This window comes from Macrosteles quadrilineatus, unplaced genomic scaffold (assembly GCF_028750875.1).
Source record: "Macrosteles quadrilineatus isolate MER2022 unplaced genomic scaffold, UCM_ALF_1.0 Scaffold_5__1_contigs__length_97177068, whole genome shotgun sequence".
Taxonomy (NCBI): Eukaryota; Metazoa; Arthropoda; class Insecta; order Hemiptera; family Cicadellidae; genus Macrosteles; species Macrosteles quadrilineatus.
Window position 1 is genome coordinate 46,262,549 of NW_026542598.1, and position 27,283 is coordinate 46,289,831.

Below are 27,283 nucleotides of genomic sequence, written 5' to 3' on the forward strand. Positions count from 1 at the left end.
GACTACTTGAATCATATTTTTTACAATCCATATTTTCCCAAAATATAAAGGTCATAAGGATGTCGATTGCAAATAGTTTTCAAGCCCAACTGAGATTACTCAAAAAGTAAATATGGTTCGAGGAGTCATAAAAATTATTTAAGCTCGAATTTCATAGATAACTTTATACAGATCATAAAGTAACCATCTGACTCACCGTGATTCATGTGGAGGTCTATATGAGTCGGACGAGAGTGTAAACCGTCGCTTGTGTCGTGACCAGACTGTACCTAAGTGTCTGTGCCGGTCCGGTCAGTAAGCGTTTAAACTCCGTGGGTTCAACAACTAAACTACCTTCTACCACTTCTACCATGGCGTCTGTAGTTAGTTATATCGTACTTCTCACAGTCTTGGCTACAATCGCTACAGCACAGGTAAAACATATATATTTAACAATTATAATCAAATTAATTTTAATGCGTAAATAGATAAATGTGAAAATGAAATTCAATACAATTATTTTGAGCGCGCCAAATTTTACATTAGGGTAGGTCACAGGGAACGCTTTTGTTTAGAGCGGTGGGTTTGGGTTGCAAGGGGTGATTTACACCCGTTTTGGTTTGGAGGGGGTTCACTTTTGATAGAGGCGTTCGTTTTATTCGATGCGATTTTGAATTTTATCAAGTGGTTTATGTAGTGATTTGGTTAAAGAAACTTTTTAGCGGATCAAAATTTATGAGTTAGGTAGTGTACATTTTTAAAGATAATATAACATTTTATATCTAATGCTTCGTGAATTTTATTTTAAAGTACCGGTATCGATAAAACTGCAATGCATTGGTATTTATTCGACGCGTAAAGTGGGCGTTGTCCTTTAGAAATATCGGGAGCATTGTAGTACTTAGTTCTCGGTTATACGGATTTGCGCGTCTAATTTCTTACGAATAATAAGATAAATTGTTAGTATGATTTATTAGGCTACATCTCTAAATAGAAAGTTTCAATGTTTGAAATTTCCGTATTTCATCGACGTTTGATGTTAGCCTATAAACCAAATTGTAGAATAGACTGGTTATATGCGGGTTTTACATAATTTGATTTGTAAATGTTTTAATTCTTTAGCACAAAATACACCGTTACTGTATCCCGAAATGTTATAATTATTACCTTCAATATGTGAAATACTTTTAAACCAATACAATATTTAATTGAAAATTGAAAAACATTTTCGTTGACACTCTTGAAACAAAGTAAAACACATTTCCCTACAAAGTAAATCCTGAATACAGTACTTAGCAACTTTAACTAATCCACACTTGATAATTTATAACCAATCCTCCAGCCTCCAGCATCATTTATAGCCGGTTGCGAAAGGGTATTTAACGTAGGCTTTATACAAAGTACTTCGAAGTCTTGAAGATTTCTCGGGGTTTACCTTAGGATTTCTCAGAGGTTTCGGATCATTGCAAGTCCGTGTGAAAGTTGGACCTCGTAGCCTACAGAGTTTATCTACCAGTCGTGCAACTTTCTCCAGGCTTTGCCACGAAGTTCACACTCTGCTCAGCCTTCTGAAACTCTGAAGAATCGGCGGATGAAATATCAGTTTGCTTGTTGAAGGGGAAACTACTTCGGTGGATCCGCTGGAAAATCCACATCGATCAAACGGTTTATATATTTTTAGCGGATTTTCCATGGGGAATAAGCTATTACAATATGTCTATGGTTAAAATCTAGTCCCGGGACTTTAATTTTTCGTTCTTATGTCCTCAGAGGTTCCATCTGTTTAAAATTCGTATGTGTGTATGTCCGTTAGCAGGATCACTTGCGGCCGATTTTGATAACATTTATAAACTTGTAAAACCTACGTTTATTAGAACATGTTCGTGAACCAGAATGGTCGGACTGTGGGAACAGGGATCTATGGGGTAAACATTGATTTTCCTCATTTTTTAGTCCTCCAAAAATTCTGTCTAAAATATTACGTAGAGCTTAAACCCCAAAAATAATTTAGTGCGCGTACATAAATAAACTGTTCAATTGATGAGGAAGTAGGTTATGGTTTGTCCAAACCCGACGATAACATCAACATTTGGCTTAATGTGTTACAAGTTCTTGGATTGCATTTTGCAATGGAAAGATTATTTTGTGATAACGATTTGTGAAGCATTCATTGCACTGTTTTGCATTGTTGTAGAAGAATATAAGTACATTATTTGTACTGTATAGTCGATATTTTATTTGATCATTAAGACTAAACACATCGTTGGAAGTGAGAGTACAGTAGTTATAGTTCACAGTTTCCTTGGTAAATAAATGAATGGATATCTTTAAATTATTTACACATTGAAAATATACCATAACTTATCTTCTGGTGTAAGTAAATATAATGTATTTCAATCACAAACATTGAAATCAAAACTTAGACTAATTGTTGGTTTACTGTCATTGAACTACACAACTAACTAAATACAGTAATTCCAATAATAACGACATTAATTTAAATGTAGTAAATACAACTTATTTCATGGATCTCTTTCAACCCCTGCTCTTACATAACTTATTCAAAAATTGAAATAATATAGCTTATCTTGTAGTTTACTGCCAACAAACATATGGCTATCTTTCTTTCAATCGCCAAAGCATCAAATCGGAGAAAACAAGAAATTTAGTTTACTGTCAAACAAATACGTGACTAATTTGCAATCGTGCAAAACCTGTGAAATGATTTGTCAAAACAAAACTTGTCTCAGTGACGCAAACCGGTTAAGTTAAGGAGAAACTGGTTTTGCCGACTAGCCAAGTTCCATGGATTTGTTTGTTTGCCCTTTGAATAGTGCTGAGTATGAGAATAGGTATCGTTTGCGCTCCATTTAAAATGCATGACGAAACTCTCTACATGCAGAAGCCGACACTGGGCGTTGATTTGAGTACTATAGACCTAGATAGTCGATTGATTGTTCATGGATCTTGTTGTGTTGTAATTAGTGGAAAATATATACTGAAATCAAAAAGTGGACAATGTTTCAAGTCCGATGAGTAGGGTTTGACGACTAGAATTTTCAAAATATAATTATTTTTCTGATCCAACTAATTGCATTAAGTTTCAGCGTGCGTTTCGTAAAAAATCTTCATGTTTTGTTTTGCTGTAGTTATTTATTCTTTATGTCCCACTATACACTAGGACGGATGCTACCCCAGAATGGTTTAACTACTTCAGGCTAGGTGTGGATCGTGGCATAATCACTTAGATAACATACATTAGTGATTGGCGGGTTTTGAGCCCGAGACCTCGGCGATCGAAGTCCTGCGCTCGAGTGTAGGAGTTTTGCCAACGGGTATCAAAACTCCCCATCCACATCAAAACTCCACGGGTAAAGGGTCCCCATCCGCGAATTCCTCATACTGCGGAGTTTTGCCAACGGTTGGGGGTTGGCGCGAGAGGGGATGGAAGAGAGAGAGATTCCACGTGACCGTGAGGGTGGCTTCCGCTAGGGGTGGACAAACCAGGCAGGATGCTGACTGTGTTCAAAGGAATGCAGTTATGCACCTCTGACTGAGAAAGGAAATGTATTGAATTTTTGAGCCAGGAAGCACACTTGACACACTGTTTCTTGTGGAAAGGACGTGTGATTGTTAAGTGTATCCGCCTTTTCCGTAAAATGAAAACGTACATATTCCGTAATAGCATCTTCCAGGATACGCTATTTGAAATATGTATATGTTTTAATATTTACATACATTTAACTGGGGATTCAAATGGTTAGATTCAGAAAACTAATATAATAGTTTGTACAAGCATAGTAGCCATACAACCATACTTATTTTGGCCTTGGCCGCATTGCGTAAAATATTTTAAAATAAACATTTAACAGTGGCCACATTAATTAATTATTTTGCATTAGCAAAATACAGTTAATAAATACGGTTAATAGTAAATACGGTTGGTTTACATAACCGTAACAGAATGCAATCATTTAACGTAGAATGCAAACTTCATTAGTGACGTTTTTTTATATTTTCTAAGTCACGTGCGAGACAACTGCTAACTTCAGTAGATAGAGGTTTCCAGATTGTTTATAACTGTTAATTGTTATGTGTGTATATTATACAGGGTGTATAAAAACTACCTGAAAAAATGTTGTCCACTTGTGTTTTATGTCAATAAAAAACATATTTAAAAAACATGGGTCTAAAATGGCTACTTTTCTGCATGACGGTTTGTTTGTTATTTTTATTTAATTCCACTTAACTTCTAAACTATTATTGGAATCAACTTTAAAGTCGATCAATGTATGAATAGTAACAGGATCTTACTTTTTGTTGACTAACACATGTATACGTTCAAGCAATTCAAAATGGCGGTCATTGAGAAATTTAAAATCGGAAACAGCATAGTTTTACAAAACATCAACTCTTTACCCTTGTAATATATGTTTAACTTACACAGTATATGTTCCGTACCTATTTATAATTCTTAATTTTTAATACCAACAAATTTTTAATAGTACATTGCTTATAAGCTACATTGTTGTAACCATCTATCTACTATATATTAATACATAGGCAAGCATATTTCTTTAAAACCTTTTTTCTTAGCTCGTGTGCATTGCAGAGAAAATCTACTCATACTGTTAGAAAGATATTTTCCTGTAGATGTGCAGAATGCCTTTAAAGATTCAAATAGACTCAAAAATAAACACGAACAATGAATTTGAAATTTAAAAATGGAATATGGTGGAATATTTTTGAAGATGAACCTTTTTAGTGCGATCATGTGTTCATACGTGTCAAATTTTGAGGTTAGATCAAAACAAACAAACTGGCATGCATAATACTCAATTGCCAATCGTTAAATGTACTTACTTTACTTTAATAAAATCACTTGGTCATTAGAGAATATTTACAGTGAAATAAAAACGTGATTCCTAATACCAAATCAACTTATGAATAAATTGGTATTTAATTATGGTCTTCAAATTAAGTGATGGTTGATTTAAAAAATAAATAATTTTACATGAGCAAATATTAAAATATTGAATCTTCTTGCAAAATTAATGTCGATCATTATATTAATAGAATAATGTAGTTGCCGTGACTGGGATACACATGATAAACTGTTGGGATAATTTACGTTTCGTTTGGCCACCTTTTAAGGGTTTCAAGTTAGGGGTCAACAGAATTATATACTCTCGAGATGACGAGATAAGCCTTTATACTTTTAATACTTTTCAATGAAATTATAGCCTAACGTTTTGAGCTTTGACCCAGTTAAATTATAATTAACAGCTAAATTTAATTGCTAATAATTCACTTATGGATTCTGATAAGTTTACCAGGTATCAAACAGTAAAACGTTATACGATAGGCCGAGGTAGCAAGATTCGAGTTTGGTTTATAAAACACAGGAGCCTAAACAAACACTGAATCTATTCTAATGAATCAGACAATGACATATGTAATACTAAATTAATTAATTTGATCTTAAATGAACATTATTTCACTATTTCACTTCAATTAGGCCTATCTATTATAAGTGTTTGTATTTTCCAATATAATTTGATTCAGTCGCAAACATAAAATCTTGGGCCAATATCATAAACAAGCGTACTTTTTCAATACTACTTCAAAATAAAAATGATAATGCAGTACTGTACTGTATTTGATTCTGGCAAAGAGGGGAGTTTAGTATATTTTCAAGATTAATAGGCTAAGTAAGGTCACTAAAAAAATCGAATTAGCTAGTGCGATCTTTTTATGACTGTTATATAACATATTCCACTACTGTTATTTGCCATCCTAATGCTACCAATTTAAATAAAATTAAAATACCCCTGCTGCAGAAAATCTGTATACTCAGCAAATTTTGAATGCTTGAATATACTAACAATAAGGCTAAATACCAATTTCTAAATTTTGCTCGTTGCCCATAAAGATAACAGGGATATGAGTATGCTGCTACGTGAACTCACAAAAGTACGTGGTTGTATTGAGTATGTTGGATAGGATTTCTGCTACGAGGACCTTCTAAGTGGGATTTGTAAGCGAATATTGGATAAATCTCAACTAAACGAAGCCATATATATATTTTTATTTCATTTGATTTGATACACAAAATGTTATCAATATATGGGAAAACGCGAGATTTAACTGCAAGCCTTAAATAATTATATAAATAATAAAAGCGTTATCTCAGCATGAAAACAGGATTTTAGACACAGCTCTTGTCAAATATAGCAACGTCTTAGAGCTAATTTATTTGTTTAGGTGAACTTAATGGTGCAAATATAAATTGAATTATTTTTATTATTTAAGGCGAAGAGTTTAAGAACATTTTTGGTGCATCTAATAAATAAGGCGCTTAAAGACACGTGTATACTACTATAGTCAATGCTACTATGCTTGAGTATGCTATTAAAAAGTTGAAAATTACTGTATAAGAAAACATTAATTTACAAGGATAAATACTCAACTCATTAGGGGACATATGTACGTTTTCCTGTTATGAGAAAGATGGATGCTCTTTAATAATCACTCCAAGAATCGATGTGTCATAAGTGATCCTGGCTAAAAAATCTTATACATTTTCTCCCAATGCGACTGCATTCCTATGAACGCAGTGATCACCCTGGTTGTCAACCCCAAGCGTAGACAACCCTGACAATCGCTCTCTCTCCCTCCCACACACTCTCTTTCTCCCGCCCCCACCGTTGGCAAATCTCCGCACCAAGAGGTGGCCGACGGCGGGGCAGACTCAACTGGTCCCGTAAGCCAGGTACCCTGTTTCTACTGGTCCCAGTCTCAAGTAAGGTCTCTTAATCCGCACTTCCACTGGTCCCGTCGGCAGCCCCTTTGTAATTTGTCTAACAGGATTACGGCTAGTGTTTGTATGGCTATCAATGCCAATTCATCAGTAGGAGGAAGGGGCCTGAGGTGTTTCGTTATCTCTAAAAACACATGTTTGGAGAGTGTTTGATAGATTTAGATAGTGTTACCGGTAACATTAAAAAGTACAGCATTAATGTTTATATACTTTCAAGTGTTTAAAAGGTGATTCAGCGAATGAGTATCAGTAATATGGCTGAAAAAATATACAAAGACATGTGTTTAAAACAATCTATATAAATAAAACTAGAGTTTTGTATGTACATTGCTCAGAATCATAAATTTTTAGGTTATTTTTACGTTGTATACATTAAAGAAGCCGAAACAAGTCTCATCTCAATTTCTGTCTGCCTGTCTTCCGTCTGTCACGGCCCAAGAGCCATTTACGCGGCCTTCTCCTGAAAAACGAGAGTACCTATCGAGATCCGAATCATTTTAATGTATTCACTGGATTGGCGAGAGTGTCTTTAGCTATTAAAATATGGCCTCACTACTTTTTAAATAAACTTACGGACGTTTAAAAACCCAATTTTGTGCGATTTTTGTCAAGTTTTCTCCCAATTTTTATCACATAATCATCTATGAAATAGCGAACAGCTGTTCGGATCAAGATTATTTTTCTCTAGATGTCACTGATATGTTTACATTTAATGTTATTTACAAATACCGCAATCATTTCCGATCACGTTTCAAAAGCAAATCCAAACCAAGTTGGATTAAAGCAGTTTTTCCTTACATAACGGATTTAATTAATCGCAAGTTCAATAATTTGTGGGGTAACCGTAAATGAAAATAGAGATTCTTTGTGTATAAAGGTTTTCTTGAGTTTTGATAACCGGGAAAAATACCTTGAATCAGTGTTTTATATGGCTGGGAAACTTACATTTTTTACATAAGCATTACCAATAGCTTACATAAAAGGTTTAAACTCATTGACAGCACTTTAATGGTTGTTGTGTAAAGTGTAAAGTGACAACTGCAGTGGGTGATTGTAACCATCGATGTATAACAGAGGTTTACGGATTATGCTCAAATCGCTTTTCCAATGTGTCTTCTCAACGCTATGTGCTGCTCGGTGGACCATACAGCCAATAGACCAATTGCCTATATCTTGGGATCGTAGGCCTAAACAATTATTCATAAGTTGGTAGCGCATATTATATTACTCAGTGTTCCGTACGGACAGGACAAGAACCCCTTTGATAGTGGAATTTCCAACCTGAGGTTGAGGTATAGTATTTTAACTAAATATCGTTTGGTTAGTTAGGTAAGGTTAACCTAACCTAACTAACCAAACGATATATCGAATTAAACAATCGAATAATCAATATTACTCATTTGGTTGTTTGTGCCAACAGATATGGAAGTGTACCCCTTATAGTTCTATTACGCATTTTTTTTTTACTTGAAACTGTCGGATACTGTATTTGTTTATATATAATAGTTTGGCCAGCATATTTGAAAATATGCAAACCAACTGCTGTTCTTTATATAGGAAGGTTTCAACTGACCACTATGAAATCCCCGTGCGTAGAACGGGCACACAGCTAAAAGATGAATATTTACGATTTAATAATAACTAAGCACATTTAAAAACATATTTCACAAAAATTGACATAAACATTGATCAAAAACCAGATCAAATACAATGATATATGAAATTAAATTGCGGAAAAGATATATTTACAATTGATGACAAAACAAAAAACTCATAAAATATACGAAAAAACGAAAAATACGACAAACTGAATGCTTACAAAGATTTTACAAACAAACTACCATAAAATTACAAATGACTAAAAACTATATTTACAGACTCTATTCCCCTCGACTAAACCTCTCTGGGTAAGGAAACGTTTGATACACATTTTTAAATACCCCCGCCGCAGCAAACCTGCAGACTAAGCGATTTTCCATTTGCCTGATTGGTTTTACACTAAAATGTATCCTTAAAAATTTCACATTTATTCCCTATTTAAATAACATTAGTTTAACGAGTATGCCTACTCAGGTTTGCTGCAACAGGGAGGGTAACAATGTGTTTTTTTTTGTAAAATGTTAATAGTTTAGTATGAAATTAATGCATTTTCCAAATTTGATCAAAATATGTTCATAATCAAGCAAACTACAACAGTTAACTTATTCTCCATAAGAATAACATGGGAATTTTAAAATAACAGATTTTTGGAATTTTCTCCGTAACAATTAGGCGCATAATAACGCTTTAATATACTAAATAATTTGTTTTTTAAGCTCTACAAAATGGTTTGAAAAGAAATTGCTAAATTTTAAGTTTTTAGGAATATTTACGATTTAATAATTACTACTGTAAGTACATTTAAAAACATATGTCACAAAAATTGACATAAACATTGATCAAAAACCAGATCAAATACGATGATATATGAAATTAAATTGCGGAAAAGATATATTTACAAATTGATAACAAAACAAAAAACTCATGAAATATACGAAAAATACGACAAACTGAATGCTTACAAATATTTTACACACAAACTACCATATTACAAATGACTAAAAACTATATTTACAGACTCTATTCCCCTCGACTAAACCTCCCTGGGTAAGGAAACGTTTGATACACATTTTTAAATACCCCCGCCGCAGCAAACCTGCACAGACTAAGCGAATTTCCATTTGCCTGATTGGTTTTACACTGAAATGTATCCTTAAAAATGTCACATTTATTCCCTATTTAAATAACATTAGTTTAACGAGTATGCCTACTTAGGTTTGCTGCAACAGGGAGGGTAACAATGTGTTTTTTTTTTTGTAAAATTTAATAGTTTAGTATAAAATTAATGCATTTTCCAAATTTGATCAAAATATGTTCATAAACAAGCAAACTACAACAGTTAACTTATTCTCCATAAGAATAACATGGGAATTTTAAAATAGGCCTAACAGATTTTTGGAATTTTCTCCGTACCAATTAGGCGCATAATAACGCTTTAATATACTAAATAGTTTTTTTTTTAAGCTCTACAAAATGGTTTGAAAAGAAATTGCTAAATTTTAAGTTTTTAGGGTCAAAAATGGGAAAACACCATAAAACCTCCCGTAAACCCCTGTTCCCATAGTCCGATCATGATGGTTCGCGAACTCATTCGAATAAACATAAGTTTACACGTTTGTACTAAATTTCATCAAAATCGGAACATTTTTGCTCGAGTTATCGCGCTAACGGACGGTGTGGTGTTATATATGAATTTTAACGGATGGTGTTTTTTGCCTCTAGGGACCTCAAAACGAAAAAATAAATCGGTCCCGGGTCTAGGTCTCACCATGAGTACTACGGTAATAGCTTATTCCCTATAGGGGAAATTCGCTAAAAGTGACCAGGTCGATCTCCCCTGTTGAAAGAGATTCTAGCTTTTTGTCGATGAAGTATTTCATTGCTACAGTCTTCTTTTTCCTCCACGTCCTTCTCTCCTCTTAACATTTGATTTTGAACATAAATATCCCTACTAACTTTGCTTATTACAGTACTACCTTTTGTACTCCATTTTGTTTACTTCTCTCATAGATGTTTAAAGGTATATTTATCAACTTCCCCTTATGGTAGGTGAGTGCTTCAAAACCCCAAATTCGCAACATTCTTTGATACCGAGAGCGCTGCAAGTATTTGCTGTTGTTGACGTGTAGAGTGAAGTGATGCATTGTTTAGAGCTTCGCGATGGGATGATGACGAGGGAATTCCAAAATTCGCACCATTCATTGCCGAGGACAGGACTGCAAGTATTTATTGTTTGTTTACATCACGCTTCATGCATAATTGCCCCTATGGATTAGCCGCCCCAAAACTACCTGGACCTCTTGGGACCAGTGGAGTCGTTTTATTGCCCCAACCTTTTTCGACCCTCGGATTACGGGACCAGCTAACCATTACCCCCGACGGCATCCCCCCCATCTACCTGACACCCGTTGGCAAAACTCCGGTTCCCCCTGCGCTCTATCTCTAGACCACCCATCGAACCACCTCGCAACCCCCAAAATCTCTTACATAAGTGGTGTGTTTTCTTCCCAGCGCATCTATCTTCTTGTTATTTTCCACAAGGATTAGGGAAATTTAATCGTTCAATTGCAATAGCGTTCACTTGGTTTGTAGTATTTTTACTATTTTTGATACCAAAATTAACTATTATTGTTGATATTGCATTACTTTCTAAGAAGCGGTAAAAATTGGCTTTTGCCGTTGACAATAAATAAATAAAAGCAACGGTAGTAAGATGGTTTGGCAACATAAAAACACCACAGTAATGGAGTTTCCTAGGATTTTTTCTTGAAGACCAGGGACCAAATCCCGGCGATCGCCAACTGTTCAATTTATTATTTCAACGTGAGGTGTTTCACAGTTCAAACCATGTTGGTTTATCTATATAGAAAACATAACAAGTGAAGGTCTCTCTCTCAAATTTGCTTTGGTGAACTCCTCCAGATTGAAGCCGTGCTATAAAGTTTACTTTAGAATTAAATACTAAAATTCTACTTTGGAGATTTAAAAATTCCTTGAAGTGGCTCATTCGAAGAATCCACATTTCTACAAGTGCAGAGAAATTTCACTAAGTATTCCAGCCAAGCTTTCAAGATAGATTGGTCGATTAGGCACTGAACTGATGGACTTCTTTTGTACTTCGTACTCACAGTTAGTGACAATGACAATAGTCTTACAGACCGAATGGGCGACGGGCGTCATGGAATGTGTGGAATTTAACGGGTGTGGTTGTCAGGTTAACAATGTGGTGGACTACTTGGTTTTAGAGTACTGTATTCGCGTTTAATTGTTCCGGATCCTATAGTCTGTACGATTGAACCTATTTCATGTCCTAGGAAGTTCATGAGACAGTTACGATCACACAGACTATAGATTATAAAAATAACTTTAGGGAACGTACTTTTTCTTCTCCCAAAACGTCATTTATTTAATAATAACCCTTTTGGGGGTAACTTGTGCTTGAGACGCCTAACATTGCTTCGATAGCAAAAGACTCAAATTCTTGATACAAAAATTGGACTTTTATGGCCGATTCATAGTTTTTGGTCAGGGATTAAATTAGTATAGCCAACATACATAGTATAGGGACAAAGCTTCGAATTCCAATACCTCTTCTATTATTTTGTTTAGTGTGTTCATACGCTGTTTTTCGTTTTAAGGGAACGACTCCCTTGATATTGTATCGTTGTTTGTCGATCAAAATAACTCGGGGAAGTGTTAATTAAAGCACGTCACTAATTCGTGACTTAAGAAAGGTTTAGCACATTTAACACGTTTAACACAGTTATACCGTTATACCGAGCTAACATGAGTCACAGGGTCTAGCGTTGGGAAATTAGAAAACTATTACTATGTGACTGAAATAGCTTAATTGTAAATTTTAATTATACACAGTACGAATGATAAAGAACTATGGATGAAATTGTCATAATTATTCCTTTGTAATCAGTTTATACCACTTTGATTATACCATAAGGTCAGTTTTTTAGAGTAATTTAAATTGTATTTGTGTAGAATAACTCAACTAACACCTCGTAAATTATTTGATTTTTGTTTAGATTTTCTATCAGTATCAAACCACAGTATTTTCAACCAGTTGTACACCAATAGCCCATTGTTGTTCTCTGTACAGGAAGTACTGAAGTCTCTCTGTCAACTTGTATTGTTGTTTTGTTTTATGTTTCACACAATCATGTTAATTACTCACTGAATTCCATCAACAGAGGGGTTTTTTAAAGAGACTCTATGTAGGAATATTGCATTTAATTACCTATCTATTACGCAATTTATGAGTAATTTATCGTGTTTGAGATTCTTAAAGGTTTCAATGATTTTTGTTTTGTCGTAGCAAGTTTATCATATGAAGGCTGTGTACTGATTTTATTAAACTTTCCAACCAAACTTAAATGCGAATTTAGACATTAGGGAACTACAACTTAGTTTGCAATAAGGCAAAATTCTTTACCTTGCGTTATCAACATACAAAAATGTGATCTTTTGGAGAGAAAATGAATAATTGACCAACGTTGTTTGCAAACTAATCAGCTTTCAAGAATCGAGATTGATTCAAATAGGACGCCATTAGGGGTTACTATTGACACGTAATAAAAAAATTCAGGGGAGTTGGTCTAGTGGTAGAGCGCGGAACTTCGTACCTGAGGTCCGGGGTTCAAATCCCACCAACCACCAATGGATTACGTCTTAGCGATAATACCGAAACCCCTAGCGTGAAGTAATATGAACAACAATCCCGGGCTAGGGTATATGGCGTCCTAGGGGGAAAATATGCTAAAAAATATCCGCAAAGTTTGTGAGCCTTTGATTTTTCTGTCTCAAGTCACTCGTATCTGTAACACGGACGTAGACTTTCTGAACTCTAGTTCGTAACAGTAGAAGGATCGTTTCTGTCTCCACTCAGTTTCAAATTAAACAACTCTCTCGTCTGGACATGAGCATGTGTCATGTAACGACAGATCGTTCCAGGCAGTTAGCTTATCTCTTCAGTTGCTGTTATCATTCGACAGACAACAGACCCATGTCAAGAGTTGATTCCCACAACGATCTTCATGTGAAGTTCGTAGGGGCGTTTGGATGTCAAAGAATCTTAAACAATTCAAATTTTTACTTGTTATTTGAGCCTATTCTCTCGGTGGTTACATTTTAAAGCGAGTGTTTAACTATTCTTTCGCCTGCTTTCGCATATTTCTGTGATTGCTAATCAGCTGTTTGTTGTAAAATTTTTACAACAGGAAATAACACGTTCTTAAGTATAACCACAGTTTTGTAACGAACGACAACTACTGTTTTGGAAGGAAAAGATTCAGTAGCTTATTGATAGTTACTGGGACCAATTATATATTGTCCTTGATTTAGCTTTTGTTTAATATGGTCCTAAGTACGTTGGGGTCGTTGCTGAAAATGGCCATGAAAAATCTAAATTTCAAAAATATTTAAATGAAAGCCGTTAGGTACCATGGATTTGTATCCAAATAGGCCCACATACCAAATTTTATTAACATTGGACCTCAGGTGTAGTCTGAAGCTATCTATCTACACTCACATACATACACATATATTATACACACACAGACACAGATATCACCTTGAAACCCCCCTTTTTCGATTTTAGAGGGGCCCAAAATCGACAGTTACTCAAAACTCAAATTCTAAAATTTTGACAAAAACAACTCTTTCCATATATGTATAGCTCCATAAGGTAAAAAATATGATAATAATGTTTTCAATGACATTAACTTTGCTTAGGTCAACGAATTAGATAAACTACAGTCAACATATTGACTTGGGAAGCTAATTCCCGTCAATAGAAGGTTAGCGGTGAAAGTGAAGTTTATGGCGAATGAGGTCAGAATGTCGATATGTCAAGTAAAGTATTAGATCTACAGCTTTTTGTTTGCGCACTTCGATTTCTTCTATTTCTGTACCTACCTTGAAACTCCAATTAATAATCGGGTCGAGCACAACGGATTTAACTGTTGGTTTGTGTGTTAAAATTAGGTACAGAAACAGATAAGCAATAAATTGTAGATTTTCGTCCTTATGGATCAGCCGAACACAATTAATTTTAAGGCAAATAAATAGTTCTATGTAAGGATAATGTTCCTAAATATTTTTAAGTTAGATCTGTCGATGGATTAACTAACTTTGTATTAATTGTTATTTTATTTGCTGAATGTTCAAAAACCTTAACAGATTACTAGATACAATTTTGAAAAAAAGTAAAAGTTATGGCAACAAACCAACGGCATGGTTAAAATGTTTTATTTGTAAACGCATGACGAATTGGAATTATTGCGTAGTAGCCTAATCACTATTCTCAATCAAGCATGAATCATAAAATAAAATAGGCTTTGGATTTTTCCAAAGGATGAATACTCACAGTATCAAAGGCCGATGTTATTGATATGTTTATCATTGGAATAATTTAAACAGATTTACTTTGGTTGTTGATGCTTTATGAATCATTGTTATCTTTTTGTGGATTGTTTGAAATTACAGTGGAATGATATTGTTTACATTGTTGATAATTAATCAGTACAACGCCAAAACACTCAGTATTATTTTAATACTGAAGCTTTTATGATTGTTCGAAGCTGTACGTAGTTGTCCTAATCATTGTATCGACTAAACAGCTGATCTTGGTCAATAACAAAGCATATGTTTTATAGACACCGGAAACTAGTGTAATTTAAAGTCGATGATTGAAGGCTTGCCAACCTAAATAAATTCAATACCCGTTCTTACCAACAGTGTGAGAATATCAAGTACTGAGATTATTACGTAAGTGCGATTGGCGACCAGAGGGGACACTTCCAACAGCAACAGGTTCTCATAGGAAGCTGAGCGAAAGTAACCCGGTAGGATCAGGAAATGCACTACATGGTGTAACCTTTATAAATTACTTGATCTAAATTGGGCGGGGCTTGTATATTAGTTAGAATGTTGGACTTTCGTCCTAGAGGCCCCGGGTTCAAGTCTTGCTAATCAAATGTGGATTTTAGCGTTGCCAAGACGTGGTAAGGTAGTTCATCCTAGCACTTTTTGACATGATATAGTTTTGTACCATTTTAAGAGCATAAATTTAGGGGTGAGTGCAGAATAGTGGGTCGAACCGTGTATGTTAGACGTGTTACTGACTAAGATTAGATGTTTATTTTAGATGTACTTTTTTATTTTTTATATAATTTATATACCATACTTACGGGATTTCATTTTTTATCAATTTGGATGTAGGTTTTTATTATATTTGCATTTTATGCATTTATATGCATTTTATTCTCGCTGTTATGTAAATATTTTGAGGTTCTTGTAGATTTGATTTAGTTTTAATGACCATATTACATACCACACATTCCAATAGACAACAATTGCTGTGGGGAAGTACATAGTTTTTCTTGTTAAAGAGTGCAGTTCCAACAGAAGGTAGCTCTAGTCTCACAGACTCACATTGTTTCTTGTTTGCATACTACAAACTAATCAGTCGTATCCACCTGAACACATACTGCACAAACCTACACACTCGAGGACTTTGCTCCTGTAGACCTATGTATCATATAGGATCTTGTGAATTGAATAACACTAATTCCCTTAAAACGTTACATTTTGGTCGTCAATACTGCAGAATCTAATTTGTTCATACAATTAAATACTGTTTAATTTATTTAGAGAAAATACTAGGCAGTTTCTCTAATTGGATAAACATATATAGAATGTTCAACTGCATGCATGAGTAGTTAAATATTGTACACAATTTATTTGAAGGAGCTCACAGCTAAATAGGTAAAGCTTAAAACAAAGAGTGTATGTCACTGTCAGTTGATTTTTGATGGTAAGAAACTGGGGACCCAGCTGTCCCTGATCATTGGACTTTCAATTATCCTGACTAATGAAACAGCTCAGTACCAAACAAAGCTACACAGATCATCTCACTCCATTCTACACTCATATCTGGGTTTAAATACGCACCCATTGCAATTAATTGCTTATGTTAATGTCTTTTTTGTGATTCAGCATAAGAATCTCTTTTACAAAAACTTGAACGAAATTTGCCTTCCGATCAGCTAACCTATTGATCTCGATGAATCGAACCTTGTATAACTTTTTCTCTTAACTTAACTTAACTTTTCATAGCTTAACATTTTCTCTGTTAATGGCTTTTGCTTGTATTGTATTGTACTTTGACTGACACCTTCATCAACTAAAGATTTGTTAGTATACTTTTTTATCGCTCAAATTCCATAGCCTTAAATTTTAATTTTTGTAGTTTCCGAATTGTAGATTGCATTCTATACTTATCACTTATCATTAGTTTCCGTCCGTCAGTTATTGGGTGACAAAAAATCTCAAGTTCTAAACCAGTTTAGTAAACTTAATTGCGATGAAGGAAACAATTTTTGTTTTTAAAATAACATCTTGTCAAAATATCACGTACCAATCCAATAATAAAATACAACCGTTGCAACGCCGCACGGGGTGAGTGCATTGTACCCAAGGTGGCGTGTCCGTGATAAACTTGGCAGATTAGGTTGCAATTTGTGGCGCCTGCACACAGTCACAGGCCCTGTAATTCGTGTCAACCCCCCTGTAAAATGACGCATACAAACACACACTTACGCAGGTGTGACTCAGCGTGTCCCGTTCGCTCAGGGCGGTTATGTTACACCCTTCACGAACGCCTTCGCACTTTGCCTGAGTCACATAAAATCAATATGGCGTGCCACTTGCAAAATATTTCTTGAAGGTAGTAAGTTACTACTTTGAATTGCATGCAATGCATTCACGCACTATTACTCATTATTATTTAACAGAATCATTCAATAACTTACGTTTTAATTGCATTTAATCTATATATATAAAATCCAATGTATGTATGTTTGTATGTTTGTTTGTTTGTTTGTTTGTCCTTTATGGACTCCAAAACCGCTCGACAGATTGTAATGAAACTTTCAGGCATTATTAAGCATTATTCAAGGATGGTTTGTGTGAAGTTTGGTGCAGATCCGTCAAAAGGGCTCCGCCCCAGTGGCTCTGGAGTTTCCTATGTTAACCTTATGAGTACTCATATTTAAATGGAATTAAAGCATCTTACAGCTCGTTCAACTAAACAATTTGATTCTGTGATGTTCAATAGCATTAAAAAGTTAATAGGTTTACCAGCAGGGTGCACACTTTTATTATTTTTAAATTTATGACAACAGTTAATTTTCAACCAAAAGGTGAGTGAGCGTAGCGAACGAACTTCAACCTCGATGCGAGTTAGCGTAGCGAACGAGATAACCTGAAGGCAAGTGAGCGCAGCGAACGAGCTCCAACCTAAAGGTGAGTGAGCGTAGCGAACGAACTTCAACCAGGACGTGATTCAGCCATGCGTACGAGCTCATCTTGAAAATGAACGAGCATTTGACATAAAACCACGTTAGGACAGGACGACGTCTGTCGGGCCAGCTAGTATATAATAAAACTACAGCTTGTAAAAGTGTTTAATTAGTTTATTAATTTAAATTGTTCGAATACTTTATTGTGTGTGATGCATTAATAAACCACTCGTCCTGAGTGGTTTTATACGTGGTACGATCGTCGACAGATTATTACTCATGGAATTAATTATTTAAATCGTCAACTTAATGGTTTTAATTGCACGCTCCTCATCAACAAACTATTATCACGGATTATGTAGCTATTTAATTATATTCATTATTGTGTGTGACAAATTTATTAACTACTAGCAGAGTACCCGTCCTTCGTACGGGATTGGCGTATATAAGTATAAAATTTGTATTGCAGTTATACTAATTTGGTTCTTTAATTTACGGTACGCTATAATATAGCGCATCTACTATAGCCATAATGTTCTTAACTGCACCTAAACAATAAAAAAAGTTAATGTCTCATTGTATATCACAGCTTTTTGTTGCTAGTTGGTTCAAATTAGCTGTAGTCGTAAATGCAACAAAAAAAATAGTTCTGCACCCTGCTGGTAATCCTTATAACTTTTTAATACCATATAATACTGTAGAACTAACTTGTGTAGTTGAAGCAGCTGACAAAATCTTTTAATTCCTTTTAAATATGAATACTTATAAGGTTAACATGGGTAACTCCAGAGCCAATGGGGTGGAGCCCGAAAGGATTTTTGAGATAAGAATATGTCTATATGTTAATCGGGAATGTGAGCTATCACCATACCAATTTTCCGCCCAATCCAACCAGTAGTTAATGCGTGATTGAACCTCAAACAAACAAATAAACAAACAAACACAAAAACTTTCACATTTATAATATTAGTAAGATTCGTCACGTAAGAAAGCCACTTCAGAGAATTAAATAAAACGTACAATTGTTTACATCGATGCTTTTACGGGGTAGTTTATAAAATTAAATACGTAAAACTGAAAATGTATCTTCTCATAGTAACAATTATAATATAGTTTTAACAGTTTTTACTAAAGGAGGTTTTTAAATACGAAATTTGGAACGTATGAAAAATAAAAAATCGTCTTTGTATTTATTCGAAGAATTGAGATCAGTTAATTTGCCAGCGATTAAATTGTGGAAATATTGTTTCCTAAATTTATAAATTCAAGATTGTAGATCACTATCTGATTGTATGCTTTAACCCATGTAAGCAACGGGATGAGAACTGAAGACAAACAAAGTTCTTTGTAGAACAAAATTACGACTACCATTAATTTATTGTGGTGTCTAAATTAATTTAACCATTTTCATGTAAAATATTCTTTTTGCTTGTTTTAAATCTAACTATTTGAAGTGTAAATCGGGAAAAAAATACGTCAAATGTAGATATTTATGTTTTTCTTCAATGGAAATCAATCAATAACATTCTTATGGTAATAATATAGTAAATTCCAAATCCTGGGGCCAGAACCATATGCAATTTTAAGATTGGAGATAAGATAGAAAATTAGTTTTATACATAAAGGACATATGTATAGGCATATACATATTTATAAATATATATTAATATCAACTGTATTGTGTTATTTTAAGTAAACTTAATTTTGACACACTTAAAAAATAAACGTTTAAAAATTAACATCACTTTCACGTTTTAGCGAATTTCCCTATAGGGAAGTAGCTATTACCGTAGGTCTCATGGTAAGACCTAAGCCCGGGACCAATTTACTTTTTCATTTTGATGTCCCCAGAGGCCAAAAACACCATTCGTTCAAATTTTTATATATATATATATGTGTCCATCCGCACGATAACTTGAGTAATTTTTTTACGATTTTGATAAAACTTGGTTTAAAGGTGTAAGGCGGGATAAACTTGAATGAGTTCGCGAACCAGCATGATCGGACTATGGGAACGGGGGTTTATGGGGGGTTTTATGGGGTAAAAATAGGTTTTTCCCATTTTTGGCCCTAAAAACACAAAATTTCACAATTTATTTTCAAACCATTTTGTAGAGCTTAAAAAAACAAATAATTTAGTATATTGAAGCGTTACTATGCGCCTAATTGTTACGGAGAAAATTCAAAAAAATTGTAATTTTAAAATTCCCATGTTATTCTTATGGGGAATAAGTAAACTGTTGTAGTTTGCTTGTTTATGAACATATTTTGATCAAATTTGGAATATACATTAATTTCTTACTAAACCACAGTACCTTTTAATATTTTACATTAAAAAAAACTTTTTTACCCTCCCTGTTGCAGCAAACCTAAGTACTCATTAAACTAATTCTGTTTAAATAGGGAATAAATGTGATATTTTTAAGGAGACATTTTAGTTTAAATCCAATCAGGCAGATGGAAATTCGCTAAGTCTGCAGGTTTGCTGCGGCGGGGGTATTTTGTATCAAGCTAATACAACATTAAATAAACCCGAACCCTAAACAACATCAAATATTAAACCAGCAATAACAGCTGTCTCTTCTTGCTACAAGCAAAATAAAACATTGAATGCATAAACAATGCTACACTGAAAGTAGCAACTACGGAATAAATAAATCAGCTGACTGCATTAAAAATCAGCTGTTGTGTTACTGTCGTCAGCTGGTAGGGGTGAATCAATGTTGCATGTGTCCTAAATGACGTCCATTTGACCTAAATTGTGTTTGATCATCGTACGGTTGTCCTACTTTTGGTTGTTTAATATTTGATACCATTGTCATTATTGTATTTGACTTTACCTAAGGGAAATATTGTTTACTTTTGATGATGCAACCACCTCCAACGTTTTGTTTGCTTAGTGTTTAGCTATTTTAACGACAGGCCATCATGGGAGATAGCTAAACCCATCAAATGTAACGTTGAAACTATAGACTAAATGAAATGGAAAGTTAAAACATTGAGTGTATTGCGTTATGTAATGGACAAAACACGATGACGACCAAATGACGATTTTGTTTGACACTAAAGACATTCTTGTCAATTCTGCTTTTGGTTGTTTGGGTGTAGAGGCGTGTAATTTATGCTGATCAAATGATAATTATTTTCAAACTCTGCCATCAAGCTGCTGTACAGGCATTCGAAGAGGTTACAGTTTTGATAACTTGCATAACTTCTATTGACATTGCAAAATCTCAACACTGCAAAATACTATGTTATTCGGATTTTGTGTCACAGCTCAAGACATCAGCTGATCCATTGTTGCATTGTTGTCGTTTATTTTGTTTATGGCGTTTGCTACCTCCCATAGCTAAACGAACAGATTCTTGGAGATGTTTAAGTCGTCAAAACTCTGTCCTCATGGTCACCAAGAAATCTTAGGAAAAACACTATGATGCATATCGACTATCTAGTCTGCGTCATTTCCCCAAAATCATTAAATCTGCTTGAACAGATATTGAATCAGCGTGTAATATCATCTGACTCACCCAATATCAATATCACTGACTCATCGTTACTTCCCGAAGATTGCTGGCCGTAAACCTTTCCCCGCTCTGTTCCCCGAGATCACGACGCCGCGCCGAGCTAGTAATGGGAGGGATGGGATCACGAAAGCTATTGTTTACCCCAGCTTCCTTGTTTACCTATCAGAAAGCCTTCGACGACGGAAATACCGAGACAGACATCTGTTTGTGTACGATGATGATGTTACTCGCTCAGCTGACGAAGGACAAGCAGACAGCTCTCCAGGTGATGTAGAGAGTTCAGAATGTTCAGAAGATGAACACGTTAGCTTTGACTATATACATCCCACGTAGCCAGGAATAAGAAAGGACTAGTCGAGTGGAGCCGATAGCTGTAGCTAATGTTTTATTCAATTGAACGTACTCAAATGAGCCACTCATGAAGTTACAGTAAAGATTACTCCCTCTTAGTTCAAAAATGACAATGTTTGACATAAAAGACGTTGCAGATCTTTCAGTTTTGCTTGTTAAAAAGAGAATTTGTGCAACTTGAGAGTGGTGCAACTTGATCAGTAATCAACACAAGTGCGCCTACTACTCTGATAAATGCACTGTTTTCCTGTGATAAGTTTTCAGTGTATTGTGTACAGTGGCTAACTAACTGCTCATAATGAGGTGCTCAACACACTTCACACAAGGACAGTGATACTTTGTAAGTCTCGCTTGGGCAGTAAAGGAAACAACAGTATTGCGTCAACTGCTTGGGAAATTAAAAACCACATTTGTAATTCCGCTTCTGCTTTCCACCGGGCTATCTTGCGTCAGTACTTGCGTGGCCGTCGATTATATTTTCTCTTGATGGGAGCGAGGTCTTGTAAAATCGTAATAAAACTTTAACGGCATTGATTTATTAATACTATTAGAACTTTATGATTTGTGTCCTTTCCAGGGGTGATGAAAAATACAACTTGGGTTTATAGCTATGGGAAAATCTCGGCCGAGATGGACACAGATAGCATAGGAGTCATTGGGAAGATCTTAAACATTCCTAAATTAGGAGGGATATATTGGAAAAGGAAATTACTTTTTTAAAGTTACACAAAAGAAGGGCATACTTACCTAAGCACGAGCATCGGAGTGAAGTGTAGAGAATATCCTAGGTTAGATGTGTACGACTGTTTTTGAGTTTCGCTTTCTTTGGAAATTCTTTGGCCTTCTTCCAGAAATTTGCTTTCAGATCACCCTGAATTTCCTCTTCTCCGAACTCAAACTCAAGTTTAAAAACTGATAAAATCTTAACAATTATTTCATACATAATAAAATTCTTAAATTATTGATCATTTTTTGTGCAAAATCATCGAGGTAAAACGTTTTCAGTCATTACTTGTAGCGGTAAATAATTCCTTTGCCTTAGAATATTCATAAATAATCATGCACGGTCATGTTTTAAATTTCATGAGTCTGCGGGTTTGCTGCATCGTATTCCTCCCGTTACACGATTAAGGATTGTTCTCGATGGAGCTCTGAAGGCGTTTTAGTCAGTTTTGAGGCCTCGGCGCGGAGTCGAGATGATTCGCCTCAAGTTTCTGAAAACCGGATTTTGCCGCAGCACTACTACAACCTAGGACAGCCAAATTATCTTTGGATCCCGTACCGGACCGGGACCAGTTTCCAGACTGTGTTTGTTTGTTGAGGTTTCTTCCAAAAATGTCTACTGTCTAAATCCGTGCTAAGAAATACCATAGATAAAAGGATACTCCTTTTATCTATGGTATTACATTAAAACCGTTGAGCGACGAGACTTGCTCTGTTTGGGAACTTTCTAAGATATTCTCATCCTGTTTTACAAACTGGAGCTTTGGTGCCAGTTTCATGTCTTGTCACGGTTATAGTCTGTATGATGGAACCTGTCTCCTAACCCACCATTTACGTAGGATTGGCCCGGAGGGTCAGGATACAGGTACCAGCATCTTACAGACTATAAGTATGTCGATCTCAACTGAATGCCCATACTTCGCCTGTTTGCTCATGATACTAGAGGACTAATAAAGTAGTAGTTCACAAGATGTGTCTCCTCTGTTAATTTGTCATAGTATTATATAAGTTGTTGAAATAACTGGGGAGTGTGGAGTTATTGGAATTGAACTTATATAGTGATCAAGAGGGACTGGGAAGAGGACTGAAAAAACTCATTTTTTTTTTTTTTTTGTTAAGGAAGCATCAAGGGCAAATTTATTTTTTTGCGATCCTTGTAAAAATAAACCCTATATATATATCTTCCACAATTTAAAACAATAAGTGTTCACCTAGAAAACTCAATGGAGAAACAGTATTCTGTACTACTTATAGATAGTAAAATACTCTAAATATAAGACATAAAGCGTTATCGAGCATAAACAAATCTTATATAATTTTAGCTGACCGATACGGATGTTGTGCATATTAATCTTTGACGAAATTAACTCCCTAACATAACACCATGCCATGTCACCAACGATATTTCTGTTGGCACCTATTGTATCCTTGTGTTATATAAACTTCTATTTCGTATTGAATGAGAAACATTTCACTTTTCTAACGTAATTAGTTAATTAACATTGTGAGGTCAGGTCTTTGTGTTGGGTGAAAATAAAGCTGCGTTTCGCATGCGTCGAGCCATTGAAACAATAGTTACTCCAATATTATCTCAAATGTAGCTAACAATCACCAAGCTTGGATTTTAATTATCTACTGATACTCATTTTTGATTGGCGCTAATAAGCTAAGTACATCCACAGTAAATTGAAACGCCACTTGCCGTTATTGATTAAAGATGAATTTAATTAGACTCAATGTCAGGTAAAACTAACAGAGTGGTTGCAACTCGATCGATAATGGCGGTAGGAACAATGGGAGTAATGGACAAATGGCAAACGAACTACACAGAGTTGTGGGGTCGATATTCTATAAGCAGCTAACACTAGCACAGCCATGGCTAATCCAGTACATTTTAAAGTTTGGATTTTATGGATTGTTTACTTAACCTCACTAGAATGGAAAAACGTAATTATACAGTATACAACAAACACAAATATGGATTGTTGTATGGGGTAGAGAGGTTTATTGGCGTTTTGATATTTAGACCTTGAACTTTACCCTAGATATAAATAAGTTCCAAGTAAAGCTTAGAGAAGTATTTTAGCAATCAGTATACAGGAAAACGTCAAGAAAAGTCGCACTCTTCACATTTTTAACTTCGCCGATCTTGAAGTTTTATTAGTAATTAATTATTCTATTCTACGTGACAGTGTTATTTTTCTTCGTTCCAGTACCGTACCAGTTCCTCCTACATGCACTATACCTACCTTCTGCTATTTTTCTCGCCCTTTCTAAGTTAGGGTGAAACAATTAGTATTATATTTGTACAAATCGAATGGTTTCGTCATCAAGCCAATAAATAATAGATACTAGGATAATGCAATTTCTCCTGAAAATTTAGAAATTCGACAAGCGTAAAAGAAGTAATGTATGTTTTAGTGGTGGAACGAAGAAGTCTGTCTCAATATAAATTATGCAAGTGAAGGATTAAAACAGAGCACGTCCTATTGTCTTGTGGATCAATGGTGAACATCACTCGGGATCCACTGTTCCAATAGTTACATCAAATCGTATCTAATGCAATGGTGTTAAACATAGGTAGCATGAACCGTAAAATCCCTGAATAAAATGAAAACCTAAATCTGAATCAGCTCACTCAAAACAACTCACACTAGTTAAACTTCGAATTTTACAATCGGATGCAAACGTCAATACAAAGTAAACAACTTAAGACAACGGAAACCAATAAGGCGAACATTCTATATTCCTTATCCATAAATAAAAAAAATACCCGATTCCGTTAAATTTGAACAAAATGTACTGTAATGCATACCGCGCGGTCATTCACCTCTGGTGGCGCTCTCTGTTGTGGCCGTAGTACACACTGGGAGTCGAGCACGATCTTGCCATAATGGCCTCGTTACTGAGATGGTTCATATGGAAATGCTACCATTGAATGTCTTGAGCCCTCGCAGCATAAGAAGAGTAAGCATTGTTACAAACAGCTGATTTCGAACACTTGCAGTGGATTTGCAGATTTTGCTGTATTTTCCACTAACTTCAATGTTTCTTCGTCTACTATAACACAGAAAACATACGGTTATAGTAGTATGTTTTCTGTGACTATACTGAGTTGCAGGCTAGAATGAGGCAGAACCAGGGGTATAGCTGTTGTCTCGTTTGTGTAGGATTTTCATTATCTTTGAACGATGAGAATCCTGAGCTAAATATTGTTGAATATTATAAATAAACTATTGTAATTATGAAACACGTTTAGGTAGATAGAATGAAAGAGACTGATTTTTAAAATGTAAATCATTTATCATCGACTAATAAAATAGCACTGGATTTAATAACTATAAAAGTTGACACATTCCATAACAATTACTAAGATTGGATTGTGTTAAGTAACTCAATTAGGCTTCTTTTAGGAATAAACTAAAGTACCGATAATGATGCTGATTTAGTTTTATCACTACACTATTGCACCTCTGCATACGCGAGCACTGTCAAACCAAACGTTGATATCTCCAATATATCATACATTGTGTTTCATTGTTTACCTAAGATTGTTAGGAAAAAAAAATTTTCTAACAAAAAAATCTAAAAAAATTCGACAATGTTCCATATCGTTGCTATAATTTTAAGCAGAATTTATGTACGGGGTATTTTTTTTAACACAACCCAAATTAAAGTACAGATATTTACTGTTTAGGGACAAAACAAGATCGCATGTTGACACCCCTGCTTCCTTTACTCCATTGCATTTTAGAATATTTTGTTTGTGGTTTTGGTAATTTGTTTTCAGTAAAACTCAAAATGGTATTTCTACAACCTCAAAGAGTATTTCCTTTAATGCGTTTTGTGCTGATCGGTAAATTAAGTTTTAGGTGGGATTGCAGTACCTAATAAATCAACTACAGTTTGTATATACTATGTCAGTTTCAATAGGCCTACATATCTTTTGACAGCAATAACAAGACAATTAAAAAATCGCTCAAAAAGGGCAAATAAAATTTACAATTATTGATCATTTTTCCAGTTCCCTTAAAAGGTCAATCGAAAAATTATAACAATTTGATTTGATGCATGTAAAATCAATTGTTATTCTTGACTATGTATTAGCATATCCTATATTACATTTTGACGTTTCAATATTCAATGTAAAGCACAGAAAACATAGTATAGTATGTTTTCTGTGATGTAAAGACACAACAAGTTCCATAATTAATTGTTTTGTAGAACCTTAGAATATTTTCAGGAGCAATACAAGTGGGATGCTCAGAAAAGTAATGTAGTTTGTAGTTTATAGGCTTCCAGAGACAAACCTTTTACAACCACAACCTGAACCCTCACTTTCCGTCTCTCTCCCACACTACAGGTGTTCTGTGTGTGTGTGTGTGTGGTGGGGGGGGGGGGGGTCAATGACTCTTCTGGTCCTACAGTAGATCCCTGGAACCTTTAATTCGCGAGTAGTTCCTAGTGGGGAATTCCTCAGTAATCCACTGTGGAAAATTACTGTCCGAAGTGATGATTCCTACTCCATGGGTGTCTTAGATTTTAACTCAAACTTATATTTTCTATAATTTATATAAAAATCATCTATTTGGACTCCACACTCATGTAATTGAGTTTTCTCTGAATTTTACAGAAATAAGTAAAATGTACTGAAGATTTAACAATTGTTGCTAGAACAGTTCGGCACAACATGTATGACAATTAACATGATGTTTGAATCAATCTCACATTCCCAAAATACCTGTAGGTACTTCAAGTGAAAGTAGAACCTTTGACTATCAATGGTAGAACTAAGCATACTGTATTTCCCTAAGTCAAAACAAGTTTACACACATGTTAATTGTTAACACTGAATTTTCTTCTTGGGGAATGTAGACTGCAGGGAGGTCAGGGTCGCTTCAACTTTTTAAATAATTTTAAGCAGAAAAGCGTAATTTGAATGCCTTTTGAACAGATCCTTTTAGAAGTGTGCAAAC

General features: G+C 34.9%; 1 protein-coding gene across 1 annotated transcript in view; it reads left to right on the forward strand.

The window, feature by feature from the left end:
- Positions 1-264: 264 nt before the first annotated feature.
- LOC128995050 (GILT-like protein 1) overlaps positions 265-27,283 on the forward strand; it is a 31,222-nt gene continuing 4,203 nt past the window's right edge. Inside the window, exon 1 of the mRNA XM_054419923.1 lies at positions 265-413. Within this exon, the coding sequence (XP_054275898.1) occupies positions 351-413 (63 nt within the window). The 5' untranslated portion in view covers positions 265-350. The remainder of the gene's footprint in view (positions 414-27,283) is intronic.